At 46.7% G+C, this 24,862-nt stretch overlaps 1 protein-coding gene across 1 annotated transcript in view; it reads right to left on the minus strand.

Annotated features, from left to right (window-relative positions):
* IPO9 (importin 9) overlaps positions 1 to 24,862 on the minus strand; it is a 514,800-nt gene that overhangs the window by 123,683 nt on the left and 366,255 nt on the right. The window contains exon 21 of the mRNA XM_078644100.1: positions 9,281 to 9,414. Coding sequence (XP_078500226.1) covers positions 9,281 to 9,414 — 134 coding nt within the window. The remainder of the gene's footprint in view (positions 1 to 9,280; positions 9,415 to 24,862) is intronic.

The following is a 24,862-nucleotide window of genomic DNA, read 5'->3' on the forward strand; positions in this document are numbered from 1 at the left end:
TCAGGATTGTTAAGGCCTGCCATAGGAGTGACTGATAGGAGATCTGTGTGTCCATTTTAGGGTTAGATATAGGTATACTACATCTAAAGCAAAGGGTGTGTACACCACCTTGCCCCAGCTGTCGTGCAGCCAGTTGTGTCAGTTTTAGTTAGTCAATCCAGGGGTGGCACAATACATGCTTCAGCCCCTGGGAGACTTCTGGGTGCACCTCAGCCCTGGGTACAGGGCCTTGGAGAGGGCCCAGTGCCAATTCAGTACCTAAGTACAATTTGGATAGAGAGAACAGCTAGGCTGTGGGTCTGATTAGCAGGCCCACAGCCAGGGAAAGTCGTAAACCAGTGCAGCAAAAAGCAAAAAATCTGGGTGATCATAGGATTGCAGACCCTACTCTCCTACAGTACTCCAGCGAATAGTGCCGCCGATGTGGACACAGCCCTTGTGGAATGCGCTCGGACTTTGGAATGTAATGGACGTCCGGCTTTGTCATGGCAAAAAGCAATTGCCGCTGATATCCATCGGGAAATGCTTTGTTTGGAGAGTGGCATGCCTTTTCTAGGTCTGCTGAAGGCGATGAAAAGCGGATTTGTTTTTCTGAAATGTTTTGTTTTGTCTAGGTACAATTTTAGACATCTCTTTAGGTCCAAAGAGTGAAGAGATCTTTCAGTCATAGTACTGGGGTTCGGGAAGAATGATCGAAGTACAAGTGGTTCATTTAGATGGAAGTCCGAGGGGACTTGAGGAATGAAGCGAGGATTGGTTCTTAAAATCACTGTCCTCTCTGAATTGCATGAAAGGATCTTGTATTGAAAGAGCTTGTAACTCACTGACCCTTCTCGCTGATGTTAAAGCCAAAAGAAGTGCAGTTTTCCATGAGATGTATTTGATTTCAGCCCTATGGATGGGCTCAAATGGATGCTTCATTAATTGGTTGAGAACCACATTAAGGTGCCACGTTGGTGGAACTCGTCTTGGCCTTGGAAAGGATCTATAGAGCCCTTTAAGGAATTGTTTTATCAATCTGTTGGACCATAGGGAAGGTCCTTTTGAAGTTCTCGTAAAGCGGGAGATCGCTGCCAGATGTACTCTAATGGAGGCATGTGCAAGTCCTGTTTGTGCCAGATGTAATAAATAAGGCAGTAGCTGTTCTGGAGTGATCTTGAAAGGATGGATATTGTTGTCTTTACACCAAACACAAAAGCGTTTCCATTTCAAGGAATAAGTTTTGTTTGTGCTAACTGCTCTTGCCTTAGCTAGGACTTCCCTGCACTCCTGCGGGATGTTTAGGTGACAGAACTCTCGGTACTCAGGAGCCATGCCGATAACCTGAGAGATTTCAGATTCGGGTGGAGTACTTGGCCTTTGGACATTGAGAGTAGAGAGGGATGTTGATGCAGTTGGATTGATGGTTGGACTGAGAGGCGACGGAGGTCCGTGAACCAATGCGGTCTCGGCCAGTATGGGGCAATGAGAATCAAGGTGCAGTGTTCCATTTTCATTTTCCGAATGACTCTGGTTATCAGGGGAAATGGCGGAAATGCGTACGCAAACACGTTGCGCCATGCGATGGAAAATGCATTTCCTAGTGACCTCGGTTGGGGATGCCAGCTTGCGAAGCTGTGGCATTTGGCGTTCTCCCTGGTGGCAAAGAGGTCTATTTGCGGTGTCCCCCATTCCGAGAAGATGTTGTTTAGAACTTGTTGGTCCAGTTCCCACTCGTGGGACAGTGACCTCTGTTTGCTGAGAGCGTCCGCTATGACGTTGTCTTTTCCTGGGACATACTCTGCTGTTAATTTGATGTTGAGTAGTAGCCAGTTCCAAATTTTTTGCGATTCGCGAGACAGTGTCAGTGAACGTGTCCCTCCCTGCTTGTTCAAGTAGTGCATTGTGGTTGTGTTGTCCGTCCTCACAAGCACTGCTGAGTTTTTGATGCGAGGGAGGAATGCCTGTAGAGAGTGTAGAACTGCTCTTAGTTCTAGTAGGTTGATATGTAGAGTCCTCTCTTGTTCCGTCCACTTGCCACTGATTTGCAATTCCTGAAGGACTGCACCCCATCCTTCTAGAGAAGCGTCCGTCGTTATGACGTGTGGAGTTGCTGGTATCAAGAACGTTAGACCTTTCGATAAGTTCTTGTTCGTTGTCCACCAAAGTAAAGCCTTGGTTATCAGTCGAGTGATGACTATGATCCTCGAAAGAACCTGTACATTGGGTCCACTGTTTGGTCAGGGCCTCCTGAAGGGGGCGCATTCTGAGCCGACAGTGAGGGATGAGTAGTATGCAAGAAGACATCATCCCTAGAAGGGACTTGAAAGTTTGGACTTTGATGGTGTGTTTTGAAGACACTGCGGTAGCCAGAGCCATCAGTTTGTGTTTTCTTTCTTGAGATGGGAAGGCTTTGGAAGAAACGGTGTTTAGAGTTGCCCCCAGGAATGTTATAATTCTGGTGGGATGTAAGGTTGATTTCTCGTAGTTGAGAGTCAGACCTAGGTGCCGGAAAATATCGAGACAGGCGTTGGAAGACATTTGCGCGTCTGTGAGAGATGGTGCTTTAACCAGCCAGTCGTCCAGGTAGGGGAAGACCTGGTGATTTTGCTGTCTCAGGAAAGCTGCCACAGGAGCCAGGCACTTTGTAAAAATGCGTGGCGCTGATTTGAGGCCGAATGGGAGGACACAGAATTGGTAGTGTTGACCTGCTACTTCGAATCGTAGAAACTTTTTGTGGCGTTTGTGTATTGGGACATGGTAATATGCGTCTTGCAGGTCCAGAGACGTCATAAAGTCTCCTTCCTCTAGGGATCCTAGGATTTCCTGGATAGTCACCATTCGAAACGATTGGCTCTTCAGGAAGGCATTGAGTGCCCTGAGATCTAGAATGGGCCTCCATTTCTTCTTTTTCTGTTGAATTAAAAAGAAGCGGGAATAAAATCCCTTCCCTTTTTGAGCTGATGGGACTCGCTCTATTGCTCCCTTCTTCAGCATTGAAGAGATTTCTTGCAGGAGCAAACGAAGGTGCCTGTGTGGAAGTTTGCGAGGAGGAGTGAGCGGTGCGATTGAGTCGAATTCCAATGTGTGGCCGTGCTGGATTAATTGGAGTATCCACCGATCTGTCGTTATCGATCTCCAGTTGTGGAGGAAGTGTGTCAATTTTCCTCCAATTTTGAGTGGACAAGACGGTGGGGGGACTGGCTGCGGGAAATGGTCATTGTCTTCCGCCGGCCGTTTTCCTCTGGGATTTACCCCTGAAGTTCGATCTCCCGTAGGAGGTCTGACGACCTTGTTGCTGCTGTCGCTGCTGATATTGTGAGCGATTTTGATTGTAGGAATAAGAGGATTTTCCCTGGTATGATCCTCTGTAAGAGGGCTGACCCCCACCTCTGTGCCCTCGAAAGGACTGGTTCTTGAATTGTAAAGTCCCTAGAGCTCTTGCAGTGTCAGTGTCTTTCTTGATCATCTGCAAGGCCTCATCTATTTTTTCCCCAAATAGATGTTGTCCGTCATAGGGCATATCCAAAACTTTGGTTTGGACCTCTTGACGGAAGGATGTCGCTTTGAGCCATCCTTGTCTGCGCAAAACCGCTGCGCCTGCCAGCTGTCTGAAGCCGGTCATGGCGACATCTACAGCGGAATCAATGATCTCCGACGCTGACATTTGTCCTTCTTTAAGGAGTGACTGAACCTCATCCTTCAAGCCTTCGGGTACATCCGCTAGATATGGAACGGTATCTTCCCATAATTGTCTATTGTATCTGCCTAGCAGAGCAATGGCGTTGGCCACTTTTACCGTCATAGCTGACGTTGTGGAGAAACGTTTGCCGATGCCATCCAATTTCCTGCCCTCCTTGTCTGGTGGTGCTGACAGTGGCGAGGATGGGTTTCTGGAATTCTTTTGAGCGGCTTGGGTGACAACCGAATCCGGTTTGGGATGTGCATTAAGGCATGTAGGTGCAGTTGACGGTGCCCTATACTTTTTATCCAGTCTAGGCACCACTATTGAGACCGATGCAGGAGTTTGCATGAGTTGCTGACCTTGTTCCCAGATGTGATCTATTATGGGAATTGATCTAGCCGCCTTTTTTATAGGTTCTTTAAATTCATATAAGAAACAATCTGTTTCTTTTGATTCCATGGTCATGTGGAATCTAGTGGCAGCTCTGTCTATTAAATTGTGGAATCCGCCGATATCCACTGGTGGAGAGTCTGAAGTGTTGGGTTCCGGAGTGGCTGGAGAATGAGCGACATAATCCTCATCGTCTCTGTTATGTGACAGGTCGTCTCGAACCTCTCCTTCCTCAGGTACATCCTCTTCCTCATCAGAAGATTGGATGTTATGAACTGTTTCCCTGTATTGAGAAATGTCCAAAGGTGGTGGTCTTGACTTTGGCGATTGGTGTGGTTTGGTTGACGCTTGAGATATCTCCGTGGAAGGGGCCTCTGACGATTCTGGGAATCGTTTCTTGTAGTCGTCGATAAAAAATTGAAGATCAGTGACTATCGCAGCTGGAAGGCATATCATAGGAGTAACTTGAGTATGCACTTGAGCCTGAACAGTTTCTTCTGTAAAAATGACCTCATCTCCATCATCGTCTGTACTCTGGCATTTCACATTGAGATCCGACGGACTAGTAGCCTGATCGAATCGGTCGTCTTCTGACTCATCATCTTGTAACAGGCAAGATGGGGGCAGTTTTTGAACCCTACTGGGCGATGTCAAATCTGGCGTAATAGGGAGTTTGGTAACCTTTTTAGATGGAATTAACTCCGCTTTTTTCCATGGCGTCGACGATGTTGTCGTCGACGATGAGGTAGTCGACGGTGTCGTCGACAGCGTCGACGTCGATCGTTTCTCATGCGTCGATAATGCAGTAGTCGACGGTTCCTTCGTCGACGATGCGGTCGTCGGCGATGTTGTCGTCGGAGGTGCGGTCGTCGACGGTGTCCTCGTCGTCGACGCTGTGCTCGTCGACGGTGCCTTCGTCGTCGCCCTCGTCGACGACGGTGTTTTAGTCGTCGACGGTGCCTTAGTCGTCGACGGTGACTTTGGCGTCGACGGTACTCCTACCGTCGACGACTTCGTCGACGGTGTGCCTGACGTCGATGGTATCTTCGTCCACGGTGTAGGCGTCGCCGTTTTTTGTTTCGTCGTCGTCGACGGAGCCTTGATTAACGTCGACTGCTTTTTAATCAGTATAATCGAGGACAGTGGCTTACCCATGGTCGACGATTGGGTGGTCGTCGTCGTCGATGAGAAGGCCGACGACGCCATCGTCGTCGATACTGTCGTCGTCGACGTGGTGACATAGGTGGTTTTTCTCGAAGAAAAAGTCGACGAACTCGTTGACGATGACTGCGTTGGCTTTCTGAAGGTGGAGGCATCCTTCACAGACGTGTCAGATCTTACCTCAGAAGACTTTGTGGCAGTCTTTTTATGAGGAACGTCTGAATGGCTAGGGGAAGCATCCCTTGGCCTCTTCAAGGACAGTTTCGAAGAAACTGAAGCCATTTCACTGCCCTCCGAGGACAGTACATCATCATCTCTGGTTTTGAGTCTATTCAACCAGAGGAGCAGTCTTCCTTCTCTGTCTTTAAGAGTCTTAGTAGAGAATGTTCTACAAATCCTACATTCTTTTGGAGAATGATCAGGGTAAAGACAGTAGAGGCAAGTTTCATGCTTGTCATCGACGTGCAGTCTCTTCTTACCACATGATGAACAGGCTCTAAACAGTCCTTTCTTCTGTTGTTCAGCCATTGTTGAAGCAAATAATCCAAGTTTTTTGTAGAAAAGAGATAAATCCAAGAAACCTGAGGAGGGCTCAGGTGGGGACTCCCTAGCACAACGTGCGGTAGAAAATCTGAGAGACTGAGGCTCCTGGCAGGAAGGTTCTAGAGGGAGGTGGTAGCTGATTGGCTACCTTCAGGATTTTGGTCCTTTTTACAAAAGGACATAGATAGGCTACTAAGGCAAAGCCTTTGGGCCTACTTTTCTCTATGTATGTCTATAGGACATTACTTTTCTATTACCGGGGCTCCCGTCTCGACGACGGGGAATGATTCAGGCTAGTGAATCTATGAAAGACACCCATAATACTGGATAAACTGAAAGTACGGCCGGCCGACCATGAATAATTTTGGGAGGAGAAACCGCAGAGCACGGCCGGCCGGCCGGCCATGAATAATTAGGGGAGGAGAAGCCGCAGAGCGCACGCTGGGAGAAGCCCTTTGATGTGGTGTCACGGCCTGGCAGCCGTGAACAAATGCAAGAATAGAGAACAAATGGGTGGGGTGGGGGAGTGCACGCCCATTGTGAGAGGGGGAGAAGGAGGTGAGCCCGAGAGTGGCTGAAGCAACATTGGAGGGCAGAAGTAAATGGGTACCAGAAGCTAGAGAACAATATAGATGGTGCAGGGAGAGCAAACATGCAATAGCAAGGTGGAGCTTGTGAAGGACGCAGACATGAAAGCAGCGTGGGTTGGGGGAGCACACTAGGGAGAGCGCATCATGGAAGGGCGCAGGGGAGAGCCACACGGGCGAGACAAGGCAGGGAGGAAGAGAAGCATTACTAGTTAAGCAGATGAAGAAAACGTGCGCTTTGGCGAGCTAAAACAAACAGAAACATGCACTGGCATATTGTGCAAAGCATCTCACACTATCAAAAAATAACCACGGTGCACATTGTGTGGTGGGGCAAGCTCGTATGTGGTGTGCGAGGCGGGAAGAAAGGACGGCCGTGGGAGGTGGGAGGGGGAGAGATGCTGATGTCAGATTAGCTACGGAGCGGATCTCTTTCAAGTAGCTCACGGCCTCGAGGCCGTGAAAGTTTAAGCAATTAGGGGGGAGGTGGGAGGGAGGCTGATAGGCAGAAGGCTCGGGCAAGCTCGTGCACGAGGACGTGCATTTCTCGAAAACCGCTTTTTGGGAGCCTTTTGAGAGCCTTGGGTTTAAGTAGTGGTTAAGCTGCATTAGACTCGCATACTCATTCCTGCGGAATGGAGTAGGCGAGACCTAAAAACATACAAGGCAGGTTTTTTTCGGACTTTCAGGAATACTCAGCTACCCGGTCCACATACAAGTATAGGCAAAATGGCACTGTGGGTCCTTGGATGCTAGAAATGAGAAACATACTAGATGGAACTACAGTTCTTCAGCACTGGTATCCTTCATAGATTTGTATGCTTGAATTATTCCCAGATAGACTGGAATTACCTGTTAGTCAAGTTTACTAAGCAGTGCTCATGTGCACTCCGATAACAGGTAGACCCTGGCGAAGGTTTAGTTAATCTTGAACAATTTTGCAACATTTGTACAATTTCATGTTATGCAAGTTTTACGAAATACCTTAACTCAAGCAAGCATAACACTGTTCACACTTTTCCTTAAGGGATTTAGGTTGCATAAAACAAAAAATGTATTGTGTGAGACAGGTTGCTGTAGAAATTTTCAGGATTGAGCGATGTGTTGAAGGACATTTGCCCCTGATGGTCTGAAGGTGAAAAAAAGGGGCTTGGAGGCAGTGGCCACCCGAGGGAAGGCTAGGAAACCGTTTGTGGCTAGGAGGGAATGGGTGGGACTGAAGACCCCTTCCATAGCCACGAAGGGTACGAGAAAGGTGGATGAGGGGCACAGCCAGCCCCTAGGACCTGGCTGTAGATCTGCTGTCCTTTAAGCATGCAATCACTGAACCCCCATTGTCTACAAATAGGTGAGAGCCATCAAAGGGCATGTCCATAAGGGCAGCACGCACATCCCCCGAAAACCCAGACGCTCCGAGCCAGGCGTGGTGCCGCAAGGCTACTGACAATGAAATCCCTCTGCCTAGTGAGTTGGTTGTGTCAAGTCCACATCTGATGGAGAACTTTGCTGCATCTCTCCCTTCACTAACCGCCTGAGAGAGTATGGTCCTGGCCTACTCCGGGACCATAGGCAGCACTTGAGCAACTGAATCTCAAAGACCATGGGAATAATGGGCCAATAGGTAAAGGTGTAAACTAACCGTAGTGACAGGCTGGTGGGTGAGAACATTCTCTTACTGAAGATGTCCAGCCTCTTGGATTCCCTATCTGGTGGAATGGTAAGGAACACACAAGGGTGAATGCAGGAGGAAGACGTTTCAACCTCAAAGCACTCGGAGGTGGGGTGCTGAGGAAGGGTAAGGAAACTGGGAGCCCCAGGAGCAGGGTGATGGCTGCAGGGAATTGTACTATTCACAGGAGCCCCGATGTAGGGCTTGGACCAGTCCCTAAGTAGTACATCCATAAGGGATTCATTAAATGGGAGTATAAGTTCTGAAGGGGAAACTCCCGGCTGAATGACATCCTTCGAAACATTAGTTTTGACTGCCACTGAGAGCAGGTTAAGGTCTAGGACCTCATCCGTCCTGAGCACCACAATATCAAAAGAGGCTCACTCCTCTCTAGCCAAAGTAAGAGGGGAAACCATGCCAGTGTCAGGTGGGGTGCATAACCCACTGGTCTCATGCAGATCCTTAAACCAGTTGTCCTCCTCTACTGGTTCTTCTTCATAAAGGTCGAAAGACCCCTCCCAACACCCCCCCCCCGGCCTATCCATGAAATAAGGCATTGGCTCTGCTCCGGAGAGGATGTGTTTGGTCGGCGCTGGACGTAGCGTCAGACAGTGTCCATTCGGCTCCACGTCAGAGTCTGGTATGGCGTTGGCGATTCGACTGACATCGGGCAGTTTGACTGATAGTGTCCTCAGTTCTTTCAGGCGCGAGACGCAGCATTCCTCAAACACCTTGAAGTAGTGTCCCAGCTACAGGCACCACAAACACAAGGGAGGGTTGGTCACCAACATTTTGCCTGTGACAGGTCTACATTGTTTGGAACGAGCCGGTTTCTTAGGTGACATCCTCACACCAGGAGGAAGATCTCAGAAAAAAAGGTTGACAAATGCCAATCAAAAAGTGACTGAGCGGTAGCTTAATCCGGATCAGCACTATCTGGTGCGGAAAGAATGGACGTCTGAATGCCAAGGTGGTGCCTATAGCGGTGACTTCCGACAGACAACGCCGATGCAAAACCAAACTCCGGCAACTACTGAAAGGCAGGGGTACTGCTTCAAACCCATCTTGGGATATTCAAAGCTGAGGAATTGAGGCTAGAAGTCTCTATGAGATCATTATTTACTTATTAACATTGGTTCTCTACAAATATATATATGTAGTTCTGTTTCTAGAATCACATGGTGAAATGAATACCCTCCATCCAGGAGGATCGATAATTATTTACCTGTGCTAGACTGCGACCAGTAACTCAAAAGGTGCACTTACTTTTAGCAGTTTTAGAACGTGTGCGAATTCCCTCTTCCATATTAAACAGCTCTTCTCCCTTCACCTTGATGTCTTGTAGCCGCTTATCATCAGAGTTGATGCCATACTGTAAGAGTTTGCACAAAGCTACGGAGCTAAAAGAAAAATGGGAGACAGAAAAATCCCATATGAAATTTTACATACACAGTATATTAAACTAACAATAGCAGAACCCAATGTACTTACAAAAGGACTAGTTACCACTTGTTCACTCCCACACTATTGGATACAGGTCTCAAGTGAGTGTTTTCCTTCAAATGAGGACTTGAAGATAGCGATCACTGCTGCTGTAGCTACTGTGTGCAGCCATCTTCAAGCAAAAGCAATGGTTTCAAAACGAAACAACTTCAAGCCACTCCAATTAAACTACCACCTGCACTAACCTCAGCAGGACATGTATTTAAATGAAAAATGCTTCAGGCAGGAGAAACAAACCTCTTTAAACACTGGCACAAACAACTTAATGTCCCTCAGCTAGTAGTTCCTTTCAGCCAGACAGAATTCACCACTGCATGGCAATGCCTACAGACAATTAGTGCTACAGACGACGAACAAAAAATCTGTCATCTTGCCGGTATTTTCTGGTTCGATTAATGCATGGAGGTTGTGCAAGCTGGTGCAGGACCCAGAAGCACTGTTGCCTAGGAGGTTCTCCTGAAGGAGCAGCCGAATTCCGGATTGGAGGACAAATGCTGTGGTCACATGTTACCACACACACACCTTGCCCAGTCCGAAGCCACGAGGATGACTTGGGCCAGGTCTTTCCTAATCTTTCTTTAGCACTCTGAGCAGAACAGCATACAGGATTCCTGAGCCCTCATGCAGGTGGAAGGAGTCTTCCTTGGAGGACTACCTTGGGAATACCAACGCGCAAATGATTGGACACTGCGCATTTCCTGCAGTGGTAAATTGATTGAAATAGGGTCCTCCCCCACTGATGAAAGCTGCTCTGGATCACCTCCAGTGTAATTGCTACTCGTGAGCCGCTAGACATCGCTGGCTGAGTTTGTCCACCTTGGCGTTTAAAAATTCTGCCAAGTGTTGGGCGATCAGGGAAATGCCCTGAGCGTTCAGTAACTTGCAGTAACATAGAGCCTCCCGGCACAGGACCCATGACCCCATTCTGCCTCATTTGATGCAGTAACACGTGGTAGGTGTGTTGTTTGTGATAATCTGCACCCGTTTCTCATTATTAGTTGGAAAGCCTTAAGTGCCAGGTAAATTTCACTGATCCCCACGTCTCCCATGTGACCTCCCCAACTCAGCAACAATACATCCGTCACACCCGTTAGTTCTGGGTGGGGGAGGGCGAGGGGTCTGCAGGTTGTCCAACTGAGGTTGAGCAGCCACTACTGCAGATCCTCTGCAGTATCCTTGGACATCTGGATGCAATCTGACTGGCTGCCTTGGTGCGGAGCAGACTGGGACTTCAGGTTCCACTTAAGAGTCTTCGTGTGCCACCTGGTGTGGTCCACAAACAGAATCCAGGAAACCAAGAGGCCAGAATCTGGACTGCGTGGTGTTGAGGAGCTGGTGGTTGCTGAGGTGATCTGTGAGGCACTGGCTGATTAGTTTCTGAAAGGCCTTTATCGATTATATTAGGGAGATGGATCTGAAAGCATGGCTGGGTCAGCGGAGGGTTTCTTGAGCAGGGGCATGACAGTAGCATGCTTCCAGGGTTTGTAGAATATGGCTGAGTCAATGAAAGCGTTGAGGATGGGTGTTAGTGCTTCGCTGATCAGTAGCAGTCCATTTATGAAGGCGTTGTGGGAGCAAGGGTCAGATGGAGCTCCCAGTGGATGGTCTTTATGATAGAGGAGATTTCGTCATTTGAGATGGCAGGCCACAATGTCTCGGTTCATTCATCCATTAGGACGGGAAGTTGAGTGGTGACTGAGTACGGTTGAGGGTCGATGTTGCTGTATAGGGATATGATTTTGTTACATTAAAATTCCAAGAGCTTGTTGCAAAGGTCTTTGGAGGGCGTGATGATGCTGGAGGCGGCAGGAGGTGTGGGAAAGCAAACATGGCGAAGATTTCCATGTTGCTGTTAATGCTGGCGTCAATGCGACCCGAAAGAGCTGTGCAATTGGTGGTCTGTAACTGCTGGTGGTAGCATCTTAGGGCTGATTTAAGAGATCTTTATCTGCGGAGTTTTGACTTGTTTTCATTTGCACTACAGTTGCTTGCAGTGACGTTTAAGCCGGAGTTCTTCTGAGTACCAGATATCCTGTGGGCAGGCTCTTGTCGTTGGGTTGCACTTGAGGGGAGCCAAGGTGTCCGCGTTTGCATTGATTTAGCTGTTGAAGTTTTTGATTGCTTGAAGCAAGTCACTGGTGTGCTCTGGCCGGGCTTGGAGAGGGCTAAGTACTACTCCTCTTCTGAGATGCTTTTCCAACTGCAATGCGTGGTTCCGGTGTTAGAAGGTCTGTGATGGTGCGCTATGGGTATGCTGAAAAAGAGGTGGGCATGGTCTGTTCAGGTCATAGTTGCTGACTTGTCGACTGTTGTTGCTGATTGAGGAGAAAAACAGGTCCAATAAGTATCCATGTGTAGTTGCTTCAGTAAAAGCCGATTTAGGCCAAGATTTATGATTTTTTTTAAAAGGGCAGTAGAATTTTTGTTGGTGCAGTCTTCTAGGTCACAGCTACGGTCTCTAAGGATGAAGGTACTGGAGTTGATGAGGAGGGGTTTGACGAAGTCAGTGATGTCACTGGCGAAATTGGTGTTGGCCATGGTGGTCTGTGTACAAGGATTCCACCCAGGGAGAATTGTCTGTGATGCGCATCTTCAGCATGAATTGTTACATATAGCTGGTAGGAGTGTCCGTGTAAGTGCTGTAGCTGACAATTTGTTTGAAAACGGTGACTACGCCACCTCCGGACTCGTGCTCACGGTTTTGCTGGCGGAGATGTTTACATGAGAAAGAATAGGTCTGGAATGTGATCATGCTGCAGGTTCCATAGATCTATGGTGTGTTTGGTAAGCAAACAGGTGTTGACGAGGAAGAAAGGGAGTGTGGCATGCTGCATGGTCTGTGTGAGCTGGTGGCTGGTTTATGTGAGTGAATACGGTGCTGGGTGCAGTAAAGTGCATGAGAACTTGCAGTAGACCTGTGTGAACACTCCTGTGTAGTGTGCTAAGCAGCAACCGAGGTTAAGAGCACAGAGGAGAACAGGAGTATGGACAAGTAGTCCTCTACGAGGTGTTGTGGTACAGGTAGTATGCCTGGGGATAGGACAGAAGGAGAAGGGAGCAGCCATTTTCTACCATCTGGTGAATTCTTTGGTTTGACTTGATGCTTCACCATCCAGGGAGGTGAAAGGTGACCTGACCTTGTTTCAGTTCATTGTGCCGCCAAAAACAAATGAAAGGTTTTCCAGCAATGGCTGTGGGGGGGAAGGGATTGTGGTCTGGGTAGAATGTTGGCCTTTTGGGCTTGACGGTTGTCAAACAGCTTCCCAGCCTTAACCCCAAACGTACTGGGAGACCAGTGTGTGCAGAGGCCCATAATGACACTGCCTCTGCAGATAGCCTGTGATAAAGCCTTGAAAAGGGTGCAACTGCAGAGCTAGGCCCATGCATTGAAATGAAATGAAATGAAAAATAAACTTAATAGAGCGCACTGCGGCCACGTGGCTTCCTGGCGCTAGGGACTAAACCTGACTCTGCAGAGGGCTCGGGGGGAGCTAGCAAGGGAATGCTTGAGAGAACAAAAAAGTTTTCAGGGCTTTACGAAAGTGGGTGTAGATGGGGATAGAACGAATGGAGAGAGGAAGACTATTCCAGGTCTGGGGCGCCAAGACAAAGAAACGGGTGCCACCAGTTCTGGATTTGCGGAAGCGAGGAACGTGCAGAAGGTAGAGAGAAGAGGAGCGAAGAGTGCGGGTTGGGGTGTAAGGAGTAATCATAGAGCTAATAAAGAGGGGAGCAGAGTGGGTATAAGCCCGAAAAGCCAGGCAGGCCAATTTGAAGAAGGATCTGAGGTGAACAGGAAGCCAATGGAGGGATTTAAGTGCGGGCGTAATGTGGGAAGATTTGGGAAGACGAAGGATGAGGCGGGCTGCCTGATTTTGAATGGCCTGTAGACGTCGAATTTCATAGGCAGGTATGCCCATGTATAGGCCATTCCCATAGTCGAGGCGGGAGGTGATGAGGGCCATGACTATGGATTTAAGGGCGTCCGCTGTGAAATACCGGGAGATCTTCCGGATGAGACGGAGGGACAAAAAACAAGAAGATACAACGGAGCTGACTTGGGCATGCATGGTAAGGTCGTGGCTGACCTTGATGCCCAAAGTCCGAACGGAGGAAACCGGAGAGGGAGGGGAACCAAAGGAAAGGGGCCAGTGAATCGAGGACCAAGGATTGGAGGGGCCACCAGTGAGGACAAGCTCCGTCTTGTCAGGATTGAGCTTCAAATGGTTAGTGCTCATCCATTCAGAAATAAGAACTAAAGTGGAACAGAATTTGGGAAGGGAATCAGAGGGAGAGGAGAGATCAAAGACAAGCTGGAGGTCATCCGCGTAATTATACACGGAGACCCCCAGCTCGCGGAGAGAAATGATAAGGGGGTCTTACAGTAGTGGCTTTACAGTTTTTAAATGTATTAAGGGCTAAGCCAGCTTATGTCCAAAACAGTTTGAAGTCATTGAACGGCATGCTCATTAGTGATTGCTGGATGTCCAACAAGAAGCACGTGGAGCGGATCCATGCCTGGCAACTATGCAACTTGCTGGTATTGACTACCCTACTCAGGCAGTTAATTTTGTCTAAACCAGAACAAATCATATATTTGGCAGCAACAGGGCCATTGAGGATCTGACGCTGCAGGGTATAGGGAAGTGGGTTTCTGTTGCAGTAATCCCCCTACTTTTTGCCAGACTACTGATGCACTTTGACTTGATGTGCCCTGGGTCCCTGCCAATCAGGTTCCCAGGCCCTGTAGTTTTCCCCAAAACTGACCCAATTGGCATCTCTGGCCACATTACAGCCCCTGGTAAATGGTACCACAGGTACCCAGGGCACTGTGACCAGAGAAGGCCTCTAATGGCTGCGGCACTTATTGTGCCACCATTAGAGGTCTTGTACCCTGACACTCACACACTGCCTTTGCAGGCTGCATGTCTTGTGCAGAACAAAGTGACTGAGTGGCTTCTTAGGCTGCCATCATCAGACATGTTACTGAATCCCTGGGTCGAGAGCTTGCTGCTCTCGGGGGCCTGAAACAATGCACATCCAGGGACGAGGTGCCAAGCCTCCTCCCCCAGGAAGGGCAGGGTTCACGAAGGAGAAGCTTCAAAGGCATACCGACTTTGTGAGCCTCTCCAGACCATTTGCTGCTCTCAGCAACTGCTCCCCACTGGTTCTACCCCCCCCCACTTTGGGCGGGAGAACCGGCGGGAAAAACAAGTAAGGAAGAGAGGTGTGCCCACCTCTGCCAACTCCTAAGGTGGGGGAGGTGAGGTGAGGTGAAGCACAGCCTTGAGTCCCTGGGATCTTGAGGATGGGGGGACACAGCCAACCAGGGACAGACTCCTGCCCCCCTCCCACTGGAGACTGGCAGAATAGGATGTACCCACCCGAGGGAAGGGACGCATTGGTCCCTGCCGTTTATCTACCTGTAAAGCCCCTAAAGTTAGTATTTAGGGGGCACCCTGAACCTTCCTTCCTCAGATCCAGCAACTACAAGAAAAGGAAGAGAAGGACAAGAAGCTGTGCAGAGCTAACAAGAGGACGACGCCCACTGACTTGGCCCCAGCTCTACAGGCCTGTCTCCCCTCGAACATGCTCCTGCAAAACCCCGGCGTGTCCAGTGGACAGCAACCTACTTTCGAAGCTGTTTCTCCTGTGAACACCATATGTATTTGAACTGCAGATTCTGGTGCCAGCCAGGAACAGAGAATCCAGCCTACTCTACACCCGCCAAACACGGACCGCGCTCAAGTGGAAAAACACCTTGAGGAGGTCCACCAGGAGATCCGGACCAGAGATCCGGTGACCCTTGACCTGATTCAAGCCTCCAGACGAAGCCTGCTGCCTCAATCCAGAGGACCCACCCTACCGTGACCAGAGCGGGTAAGAAAATACGACGTCCCAAGGCACCCCTGCACCAGATGCCCCACGGCCAGCAGTGCCTAACCAACCCTCAAAATCCCTACTTACCCCTCAAAGGGGTGGTCGCTCCTGGAAGATAGTCGTCCCCGAGCCTGCAGTGTTTCTTTGTCCCGGAAAATTTCCATTGAAATCAACAGGGCACCAGACCACAAAACAGCACCCTGCACCCTGCTGCCCTAGTGCTGCTGAGGGTGCTCCTTTTGTGCTAACTTGGTCCCAAACTTGCCTTTAGCTTAACCCTAGGAGCCTTGCTCCCACAACCCGTGGCCTGCTTGTCAGCAGCCACCAACCGGAGGCCCCCTATCCTCCATAGGATAACATTGGGGCTCACCACACTGCACCCGGCCGCCCGAGTGCCGCTGAGGCTGCAACAATAGTGCATCACTGACCATGGGAGACCCCAGAGTCTAACCCCAGGACCCTAACTCCAAAGACCGATTACCTACCTGGAAACTGATAACCTCTTTTTCCTCATAGAATAACATTGACACCTTTTCTCCCAAAAGGTTGTCGACTTTTGAAAACTAAGAATATTCCTTAAAAATCCCCCGAATAACCAAAACGCATTTTCTCAACTGTTTTCAGGAAATGTCCCAGTACTGAATCTAGGTATTGAGCACTGAGTAAGAAAAGTATTGTTAAAGTAACTTACCCGCAAAGTGAATTTCCTCCCGTAGGATAACATTGGTGATTCTATGTGAAAAAACTTTTGAAATACAATAATATTCTTTAAAAATCGTACATCTAACAAACGTATTTACTCAACTGTTTTCAGGAAATGCCCCAGTGCTGAATCCAGGATCCAGCACTGTGTTAGTAAAAGTAATCTGAAAAGTAATTAATTGCATTTTTACTGAAAAAGCCTATTAATTCCTATGTACTGAGTCTACTAAGTTTGTGCATTGCAACCCCTGTAAACTCGAATTGGTACAAAGTCCTACTATCTTTTGAAAGTATTCAAAAACAGCATCTTGTAGCAGAAAAGTATTTACATGCTTACCTTTACCAGGCTTGCTTGGTTCTAGAAATAAAACTGTATATTTGTTATACAAAACAATTGGCCCAGAGCTCAGTTCTTGAGTGTGTGAATTAATTTGCTGACTGAGTGTGTACATCAAAAGCTTAACACTATCCTCTGATACTGCCTTACTGCTCGACCAAGCTACCACTTTGGAGAGTAAGGTTCTTTCTAACTTTAACCTCTGCCAAACCTCTGGAGACCCTTGGATTCTAAACGCACTGTACCTCACTTTGGTGCAGTATATATAGAGCCAGTTTCTTACACAGGGTATGTCCGGCATCCCTGGGAACAGTTGGCAACACATCCGCCATTGCCACAAGATGGATTGGTGTCACTACAACGCGGTTTTTTACAACGCATTCCGTTACATCGGAATTTTTACAACGCAGGATCCATTACATCGGATGCCATTACAACGCATGGCATTACATAGCAGATGCTATTACAACGCATGGCATTACATCGTAAGTATAGGTAAGTATATCTTTTTAAAAAAAATGTAATTAAGTTAATTTAATTAATTTAATTTAATTAATTTAATTAAAATACATTTTAAAATAGTAATTAATTTAATTTAATAAATGTAAATCTATTTATTTAATTAAATTTTAATAAAAATTGTAATTAATTTTAATTAATTAATATAATGAAATTAATTTAATTTAAATATTTTTAAACATTATAATTAAAATAAATTAATTAAAATATTTTATTTAATTTAATTAATTTAATTAAAAATGTAATTAATATAATATAATTAATTTAATTTAATAAATATATTTTAATTAATTTATAAATGGTAAATATAATTTAATTAGCCCTAAGCACAAACCCAACCCTGAAACCTAAAAACACCCCTGTATCCCAAAACCCAAACCCTGCCCTGAAACCTAAAAACACCCCTGTACCCCAAAACCCAAACCCTGCCCTGAAATCTAAAAACACCCCTGTACCCCAAAACCCAAACCCTGCCCTGAAACCTAAAAACACCCCTGTACCCCAAAACCCAAACCCTGCCCTGAAACCTAAAAACACCCCTGTACCCCAAAACCCAAAACCTGCCCTGAAACCTAAAAACACCCCTGTACCCCAAAACCCAAACCCTACCCTGAAACCTAAAAACACCCCTGTACCCCAAAACCCAAACCCTACCCTGAAACCTAAAAACACCCCTGTACCCCAAAACCCAAACCCTACCCTTTGAAACCTAAAAACACCCCTGTACCCCAAAACCCAAACCCTACCCTGAAACCTAAAAACACCCATGTACCCCAAAACCCAAACCCTACCCTGAAACCTAAAAACACCCCTGTACCCCAAACCCTACCCTGAAACCTAAAAACACCCCTGTACCCCAAAACCCAAACCCTACCCTGAAACCTAAAAACACCCCTGTACACCTGTACTTATTTTAAAAATTATTTTATTTAATAAATAATAATTTAATAATATTATAAAACATAAATAAATATATTTAATTATAATTAATATTAATAAAATTAAAAAAATTAAATACTTACCTATACTTACGATGTAATGCCATGCGTTGTAATAGCATCTGCTATGTAATGCCATGCGTTGTAATGGCATCCGATGTAATGGATCCTGCGTTGTAAAAGTTCCGTTGTAAAAGCCTCCCGTTGTAAAAGTTGCGATGTAACGGTGCATTACCCCACAAGATGTGTGAATAAGTCCAAGGAGGCCTGATGTGTCAACGGATCACAAGGCAAGGCTGGCTCTTGAATACATATCTTCAAATTTTCCATCCGTTTGGATTTGGTTAGGTGGAGTGGTGGGGAAAGATACAGGGTCTGGAGTTCTGGACTTTTTGGTTCTGTCCAGAGGTGTCAGGGATAACACCCGAAGACCCCGGAGTTCTACCTGTCTCGGTGCACAAACAAACAGAAACACGGGCTTCTCGATGGTGGCGTCAAAGACCAAAGGTTTATTACTGCAGGGACACAGAAGTCACAGAAACTGCACAGGGGCAGTGTCTAGGAGCCTGTTCAATTTGTACAAAGAGGGTTGTTCCTTATATACTAAATATTCTGCTCGGGGCAAATTCTTTACATGTTACCACAGTTCTAAACATTCGTGTCTTAAACAATAAATATTTGGCGTTGCACAGGAATCGTCAACAGTATCTGATGTCAAAACATTACGAATGAGGGGTTCCCACTATTCCATCATAATCCCATGTCAATTTCTCATTCAAGACCCGGACCGCCTCATCGTAAATTTCGTTACCTCCCCCTAATAAAGGCCCAGAAGGAAAGGAGCAGAGCCAGGTGCAGAAGATAGAAAGACAGGATAAGAGATGTTTGTGGGTCGTAAATGGGCACGGTTACCAGCTTCGGCCGCCTAATCATGATCAGGCCAACGAACACAAGAACCAGTATAGCAGGACTGGCCTCAGGCTGGGGAGGCAGTTCTTGCCGGGTCATGCTGCCACAGCGTTGCTGGCCTAAGGTGCACGTGTCACTAGCAAGGTGAATCGCCGGCTAAAGCCTACGTGTCCTTAATTGAAAAGAGGTCATTGCGTGTCCATTGACTATGTGAGGGCAAGGAATACAAAATGGCTTCCGTGATCTAAGATGGATGCCATGGGTAGAACAGAAATGTGTTTGTAACTGGAGTGCTCTTGCTCGTAGCATAGCGAAAACACCAGGATATACTAAATGGATCATTTGCGGTTCACTGATACCAAAATTATGTATTTACGACAATGTTACAAACACGAGTAAAATCGTCACGGAACCTCAGACCCTCCTTTTGCCCTTACATAGGCAATTACTCAGTCTATGTCAGAGTCTAATTCTATGCTCATTAGGTCAGTGACATGTTGTTGCACCATCATCTTGTCTCGTACCTTTTCTCCAAATGCAGGTGGTTTTCTGAAACAGGTTGCAGCACAGAGACTACACAAAGCGGGACCACATTGGATAATAAGGCAGCACGAGAACAGAAATACTAGGATGGCACCAATGACCATCAGAACCTTCCATCCCCACGCTGATACCAGAGTCCAAAACCACTCCATGAAGGACCAGTTTCCCTTATCTACGTGTATAGAGTCGGAAATCTTGTGTAGCTTAGAGATCGCTTCATAGACTGTTGGAGCATTATTTGGAATAAAGACACAGCAGCTCGATTGGATCATTCTGCATACCCCACCTCGATCTGCAAGTATTACGTCTAGAACCATTCGGTTCTGCAACGTCATGAGACGATCCGCCTGAAGCTCAGCTGTTAAGTTACTAAGGGCACCAGCCGTTTCTGTGATAGTAGATTCAACTACCCGTGTTAGTTGACGTAGATTTCTACTATTGGCCATAGGCCCCCAAAACGGAAGGAAACCTTTGAAGAAGTCTCCAGCTTCCTGACCAGCGGTATCTTCCTTGCTGAAGACACCTCTTGCTACTCTGGTCTTGTGATAATCTGAAGAAGCAGTGTATGTCGGAGGTAACAATCGAGCAATATAACATGAACCTGAAAAGTCAGCAGGCAGCCATGTATATGCTCTGTCCTGACAGATGAAGTAGGTACCCCTAGCAGTCAGGAAGGCAGGGGAGGAGTTAGACGGAAATACGTAAGTCTCAACGCACTCACTCCTCCCTAGCTGAGCTCTCAGATTTCTCCCATTTCCTTGTAAACAGACCTGACCTCGGTGAGGCACGACCCAAACTGAAGTGGAGCTTTTACGCTTGCTTTCTCCCAAACTAAGGCGATACTCGGTAGAGTTCCAACTCAAATACACCCGTAATTCATCTCTAGGGTAAGATGGAGTATTATTGACGTCTTTAATCATGTCAATAATTCCCTGGACTAAAGCTTTGTTGGCTGAGTTGTATTTAGTGGACCGTGGTGGACGCGGGGGATAGGTCTCAAGGGCATATGAAAAAATGGTCTGAAAGGCCTGAAATGATCCATTGTAGCTAAAAGGCAAGACTAGATAGGGAATGCCTTTATCCATAGTGTGAGGTATCAAGCCACACACCCAGCAGTCTGTAGTATTAACTACCAGTTGGTGTTGATGCAAGAGCTGTACAAATGTATTGTTAATAAATTCTGAGCGTCGAGCTTGTTCGTGTTCAGGAAATGAGTGAAAAGAATGCATAGAAGAAACCGTAGAAGTAGTAGGATCAAGGGGAGGTACTGTAGTTACCGGCATGAAAATCAAATGCACACCAAAGATGATTCCACCCACCAACGTTATCAAAACGATTAAAAACGTAACTGCACATTGCATTAGAAAGCATTTGCTGTGGAGTATTCGGTACAGTCTATTTCTGCGAACATAAATTACATTCTTTCTTTGCAGCTCAGGAAGCTCCATCTTCTACGACCGTTCGCGACCACTGATGATGTGTACGTAGATGAAAATGCCTCTATCAGCCCTGGGAGTTCCCAGAACTAACAGAAAGATCGACCTTGTGTCTGACCCCCGCAGATTCAACTAGGCACACAGCCACGACCCTACGGCTACCCAGACGGCAAGGCAATTTTAAAACAAAAAGAAACAATACAAAGTATTAGCAAACTTCCTGGCTGGAGGCAATGTATAGAAAATTCAAATCTGAAAATAGGCAGTTTCCTGCTTTATTTGTCCATATTGCGAGGTCGCAAGTTGTATCTCAGTTTTGCAGGAGCTGTCTGATCTGGAAACAGTGTATTTTCAGCCGACGTTGTAATGTTTACATTTGCAGATGGCAAATGTTCAGGGTTCAAAAGAGCAGTTTCAGGAGGAGAGTCAGAATTTGGTGAATCCGTGATCAGTTCTGCATCGCTGAAAGGTATGAACCTGGGGACTTGTTCCGTTTCAGAGGCACCGATTCCTTTCTTTACCCAGTTGTCGTAAGGAAGTGGCAGAGGCACACGTTTGACATGTGTCGTATGGATCCAGTTCTTCCTTCCGGTCACACGAATAGCAGTTCTCGTTGCTAGTAAGACTTGAAAAGGGCCAATGAATCTGGGCTGAAGATTTTTCGTTCTTGCAAAATTTCTAATGACCACCTGGTCACCCGGTTTCAGCTGATGGCCTGGACTCTCCGGTGGCTTTGGCAATGCATCGAAAACCTGTTGGTGAATAAGACTCAATTTAGCAGTCAAGTCGAAAAGGTAATCAATTAACATTGGGTATTCCAGCTGCTTGAATTCTTTTGGTCTAGGTACCCCCCAAACATTTGCAGGACGACCAAAAACTATTTCATATGGACTAAGCCCTACTCTAGAATGTACAGTTGCTCTTGTTGATAGCGAAGCCAAAGGCAATGCGTCTGGCCAGGACAAACCCGTGGACGCTTGTATCTTAGCAAGTTTCAGTTTAAGGGTGCCATTGTAACCCTCGACTAAACCCGCGGACTGGGGATGATTCGCACTATGAAACTTCTGTCTAATCCCTAGGCCGGCACACACACTCTGCATAACTTTCCCTACGAACTCACTTCCGTTATCTGACCATACAATCCGTGGCATTCCGTATCTGGGGAAGTATTCTTTAAGAAGAATTTTGGCAGTGGATAAGGCAGTATTGTCCTTTAGCGGGTATGCTTCGATCCATCTGGAGAAAGCACAAACTACCACTAGGACGTATTTCAGATTATTACAACGATCCATGTGAATGAAGTCTAGCTGGATCACTTCGAAGGGGCAGGAGGGAGGAGTGAAATGACCTGCAGGTGTGGGGATTCCCTTGCCAGGATTATGCATCAAGCATACCATACAATTCCTCACCACTCTCTCTGCGCACTTACTAATCCCATCATTCTTCCAAACTGGAGCCAACATCTTACAAATCCCTTTAGAACTGATGTGCGCTGCTCCATGTGCCATCGTCACTACTGCAAGCACATACGCATCAGGCAACATCCAACGCTGTTGTTCCGACAAGTCAATCCAACACCCACTCGAGTCCAATTTACCCGTGCTCTCTTTCCATGCAAGCTTTTCCTCCTCAGTCGCCTCTTTCTGAATTTCTTTCACGCTTTCCACTGTGTCTTCACACATTCCAGACTCAGAAATCCATCTTGCAGACGTTGCAACATACATTCTACTCATCATATTTCTAGCTGTCTGTTTTGCAGTCTCATCGGCAAAAGCATTCCCACGACCAACATCATCCGTGATTGCTTTATGAGCACTGCATGTCACAATCGCAACTTCAGTCGGCAAGGTTAGAGATTCCAACAAGTCATTAACTAGCTGGCCATGTTGAATCTTAGTCCCATGGGACGTAATGAAACCTCTCTCTTTCCACAAACGGCCAAAACTATGGGCCACGCCGAACGCGTACTGACTATCTGTGAACACATTCACTCTCTTTCCCTTAGCTAAAACGCACGCTCTTGTTAGCGCGATCAATTCTGCAGCCTGGGCAGAATTCTGACTCACTCTTGCAGTCTCCACAATCGTACTCAAAGTCGTTACTGCATAAGCAGCAGTCACATCACCATTCTCTAATTTGAAGCAAGACCCATCAACATACAACGTTCCATCTGGATCTGATAACGGAGTGTCTTTTAGATCAATTCGTCCTTTTGTTTCTTCCTCAGTTTTGAAACAACAGTCGTGTGGTTCGGAATCACTCGACTCTTGGCTAGTCGGCAACAATGTTGCTGGATTCAATACATTGCATCTTTTGATCTGAATATGACTCGCTAACAGTGTCAGTTCATAACCTGATAATCTAGCACTGGTAAGGTGCTGCGTCTTGGTTCGGTTCATGAGTGTATCTACAGCATGAGGAACCATAACTACTAGCATGTTGTTCATTACTAAACCAGCAGATTGTCGAATGGAGGCTGCAGCTGCGGCTGTAGCTCTCAAGCAACTAGGCAACGCTCTAGCTACTGGATCTAATGTTGATGAAAAATACGCACAAGGGCGTTGTTTATCACCAAATTTCTGTGTCAACACACTCAACGCGCAACCTTCTCTCTCATGGACATAGAGCGTGAAAGGCTTACTGTAATCGGGTGTACCCAATACAGGAGCTGAACACAGTACATTTCGTAACTCAGAAAAACTCTGCTGACATTCAGCAGACCATGGTACCGGACTCGGAACACCTTTCCCAGTCAAGGCTACCAATGGTTTTGCCAAAAGAGAAAAATTTGGGATCCATTGCCTACAATATGAGGTAATACCTAAAAAGGCACGTACTTCTCTCTGCGTGCTAGGAACATTCATCTGTGTAATTGCTTTTATTCTCTCTGGGGTCAACTTCCTTCCCTCCTTTGACAAGAGATGACCTAGGTAGGTCACTTCTTGGCAGCAGTATTGCATTTTTGAAGGTGACACCTTGTGATTCAAATTTGACAAATGATGCAATAAAGAAATCGTAGCTGTTTTGCAAGTTTCCTTGTCATCAGCAGCCACTAGAAGATCATCAACATATTGTATTAAAGCAGAACCAGGAGGAAGTACGAAGGAATCTAACTGGCTTTTTAATGCTTGACTGTAAATGGATGGGCTTTCACAATAGCCTTGTGGAGCGCGTTTAAACCTGAAGCTTCGTCCTCCTAGAGAGAAACCGAAGATATCTCTGCTTTCTTCGGCTATCGGAATGCTGAAAAAGGCATTTTTCAAGTCGACAACCGAAAACCATGCTGCTGTAGCAGGAATCAACGTTAACAATGCAGTAATGTCTGGAACCACAGGAAACTGTGGAATCACAATTTTATTAACCTCTCTAAGATCAATTACAAACCTATATACTGGAGGTTTTGTTGGATCAGTTCGTTTCAAAATAGGCAGTACAGGACTATTACAGACATTACCTCTAGTTTCTTCTATAACGTCTTTCTCAATCAGATCATGCACTATCAGTAGGAGCGCACGCTCACCTTCACTAGAGATTCTGTATTGTGGAATTCGTGGAAGTTTGACATTTGCTTTCAAAGTTACTATATAGGGTGGAATTTCCAATAGACCTACATCATTAGGACCAGTCGCCCAAAGAGTGTCAGGGAGTGAACGCAGCTCTGGTGGGAGCGCATCCATCGACAAGTACATCGGAGAGATTATTCTTTTACCCAACGTAAGCTGTACTCCTTCTGGAGAACAGTATAATGTCGCATATAGGCGTTTTAACAAGTCTAAACCAAGCAGATTTTCGTTACAACCTATCGTCAAAATCAGGGGTGCTTTCAATTGACAGGGTCCAACAGAAATAGACAAAGGACCAGAAACAGGGTTATGAACAGGGGCGCCCGAAAAACCTACTGAAACGTTTGTTGAGCCAGACAAAGGTGCGCCAGGGAGTTTCGCATGTATGATAGAACTTTTTGCTGCACCAGTATCCAACAGAAACGGTTCGACTATACCTGATGTTGCTACTGCGACATAAGGCCCACTCTGATCTACTGGAACTGATACTACTCCCTCTCTTTGCCCATGGCTGTCCT

Source organism: Lissotriton helveticus, chromosome 5_1 (assembly GCF_964261635.1).
Source record: "Lissotriton helveticus chromosome 5_1, aLisHel1.1, whole genome shotgun sequence".
Lineage (NCBI taxonomy): Eukaryota > Metazoa > Chordata > Amphibia > Caudata > Salamandridae > Lissotriton > Lissotriton helveticus.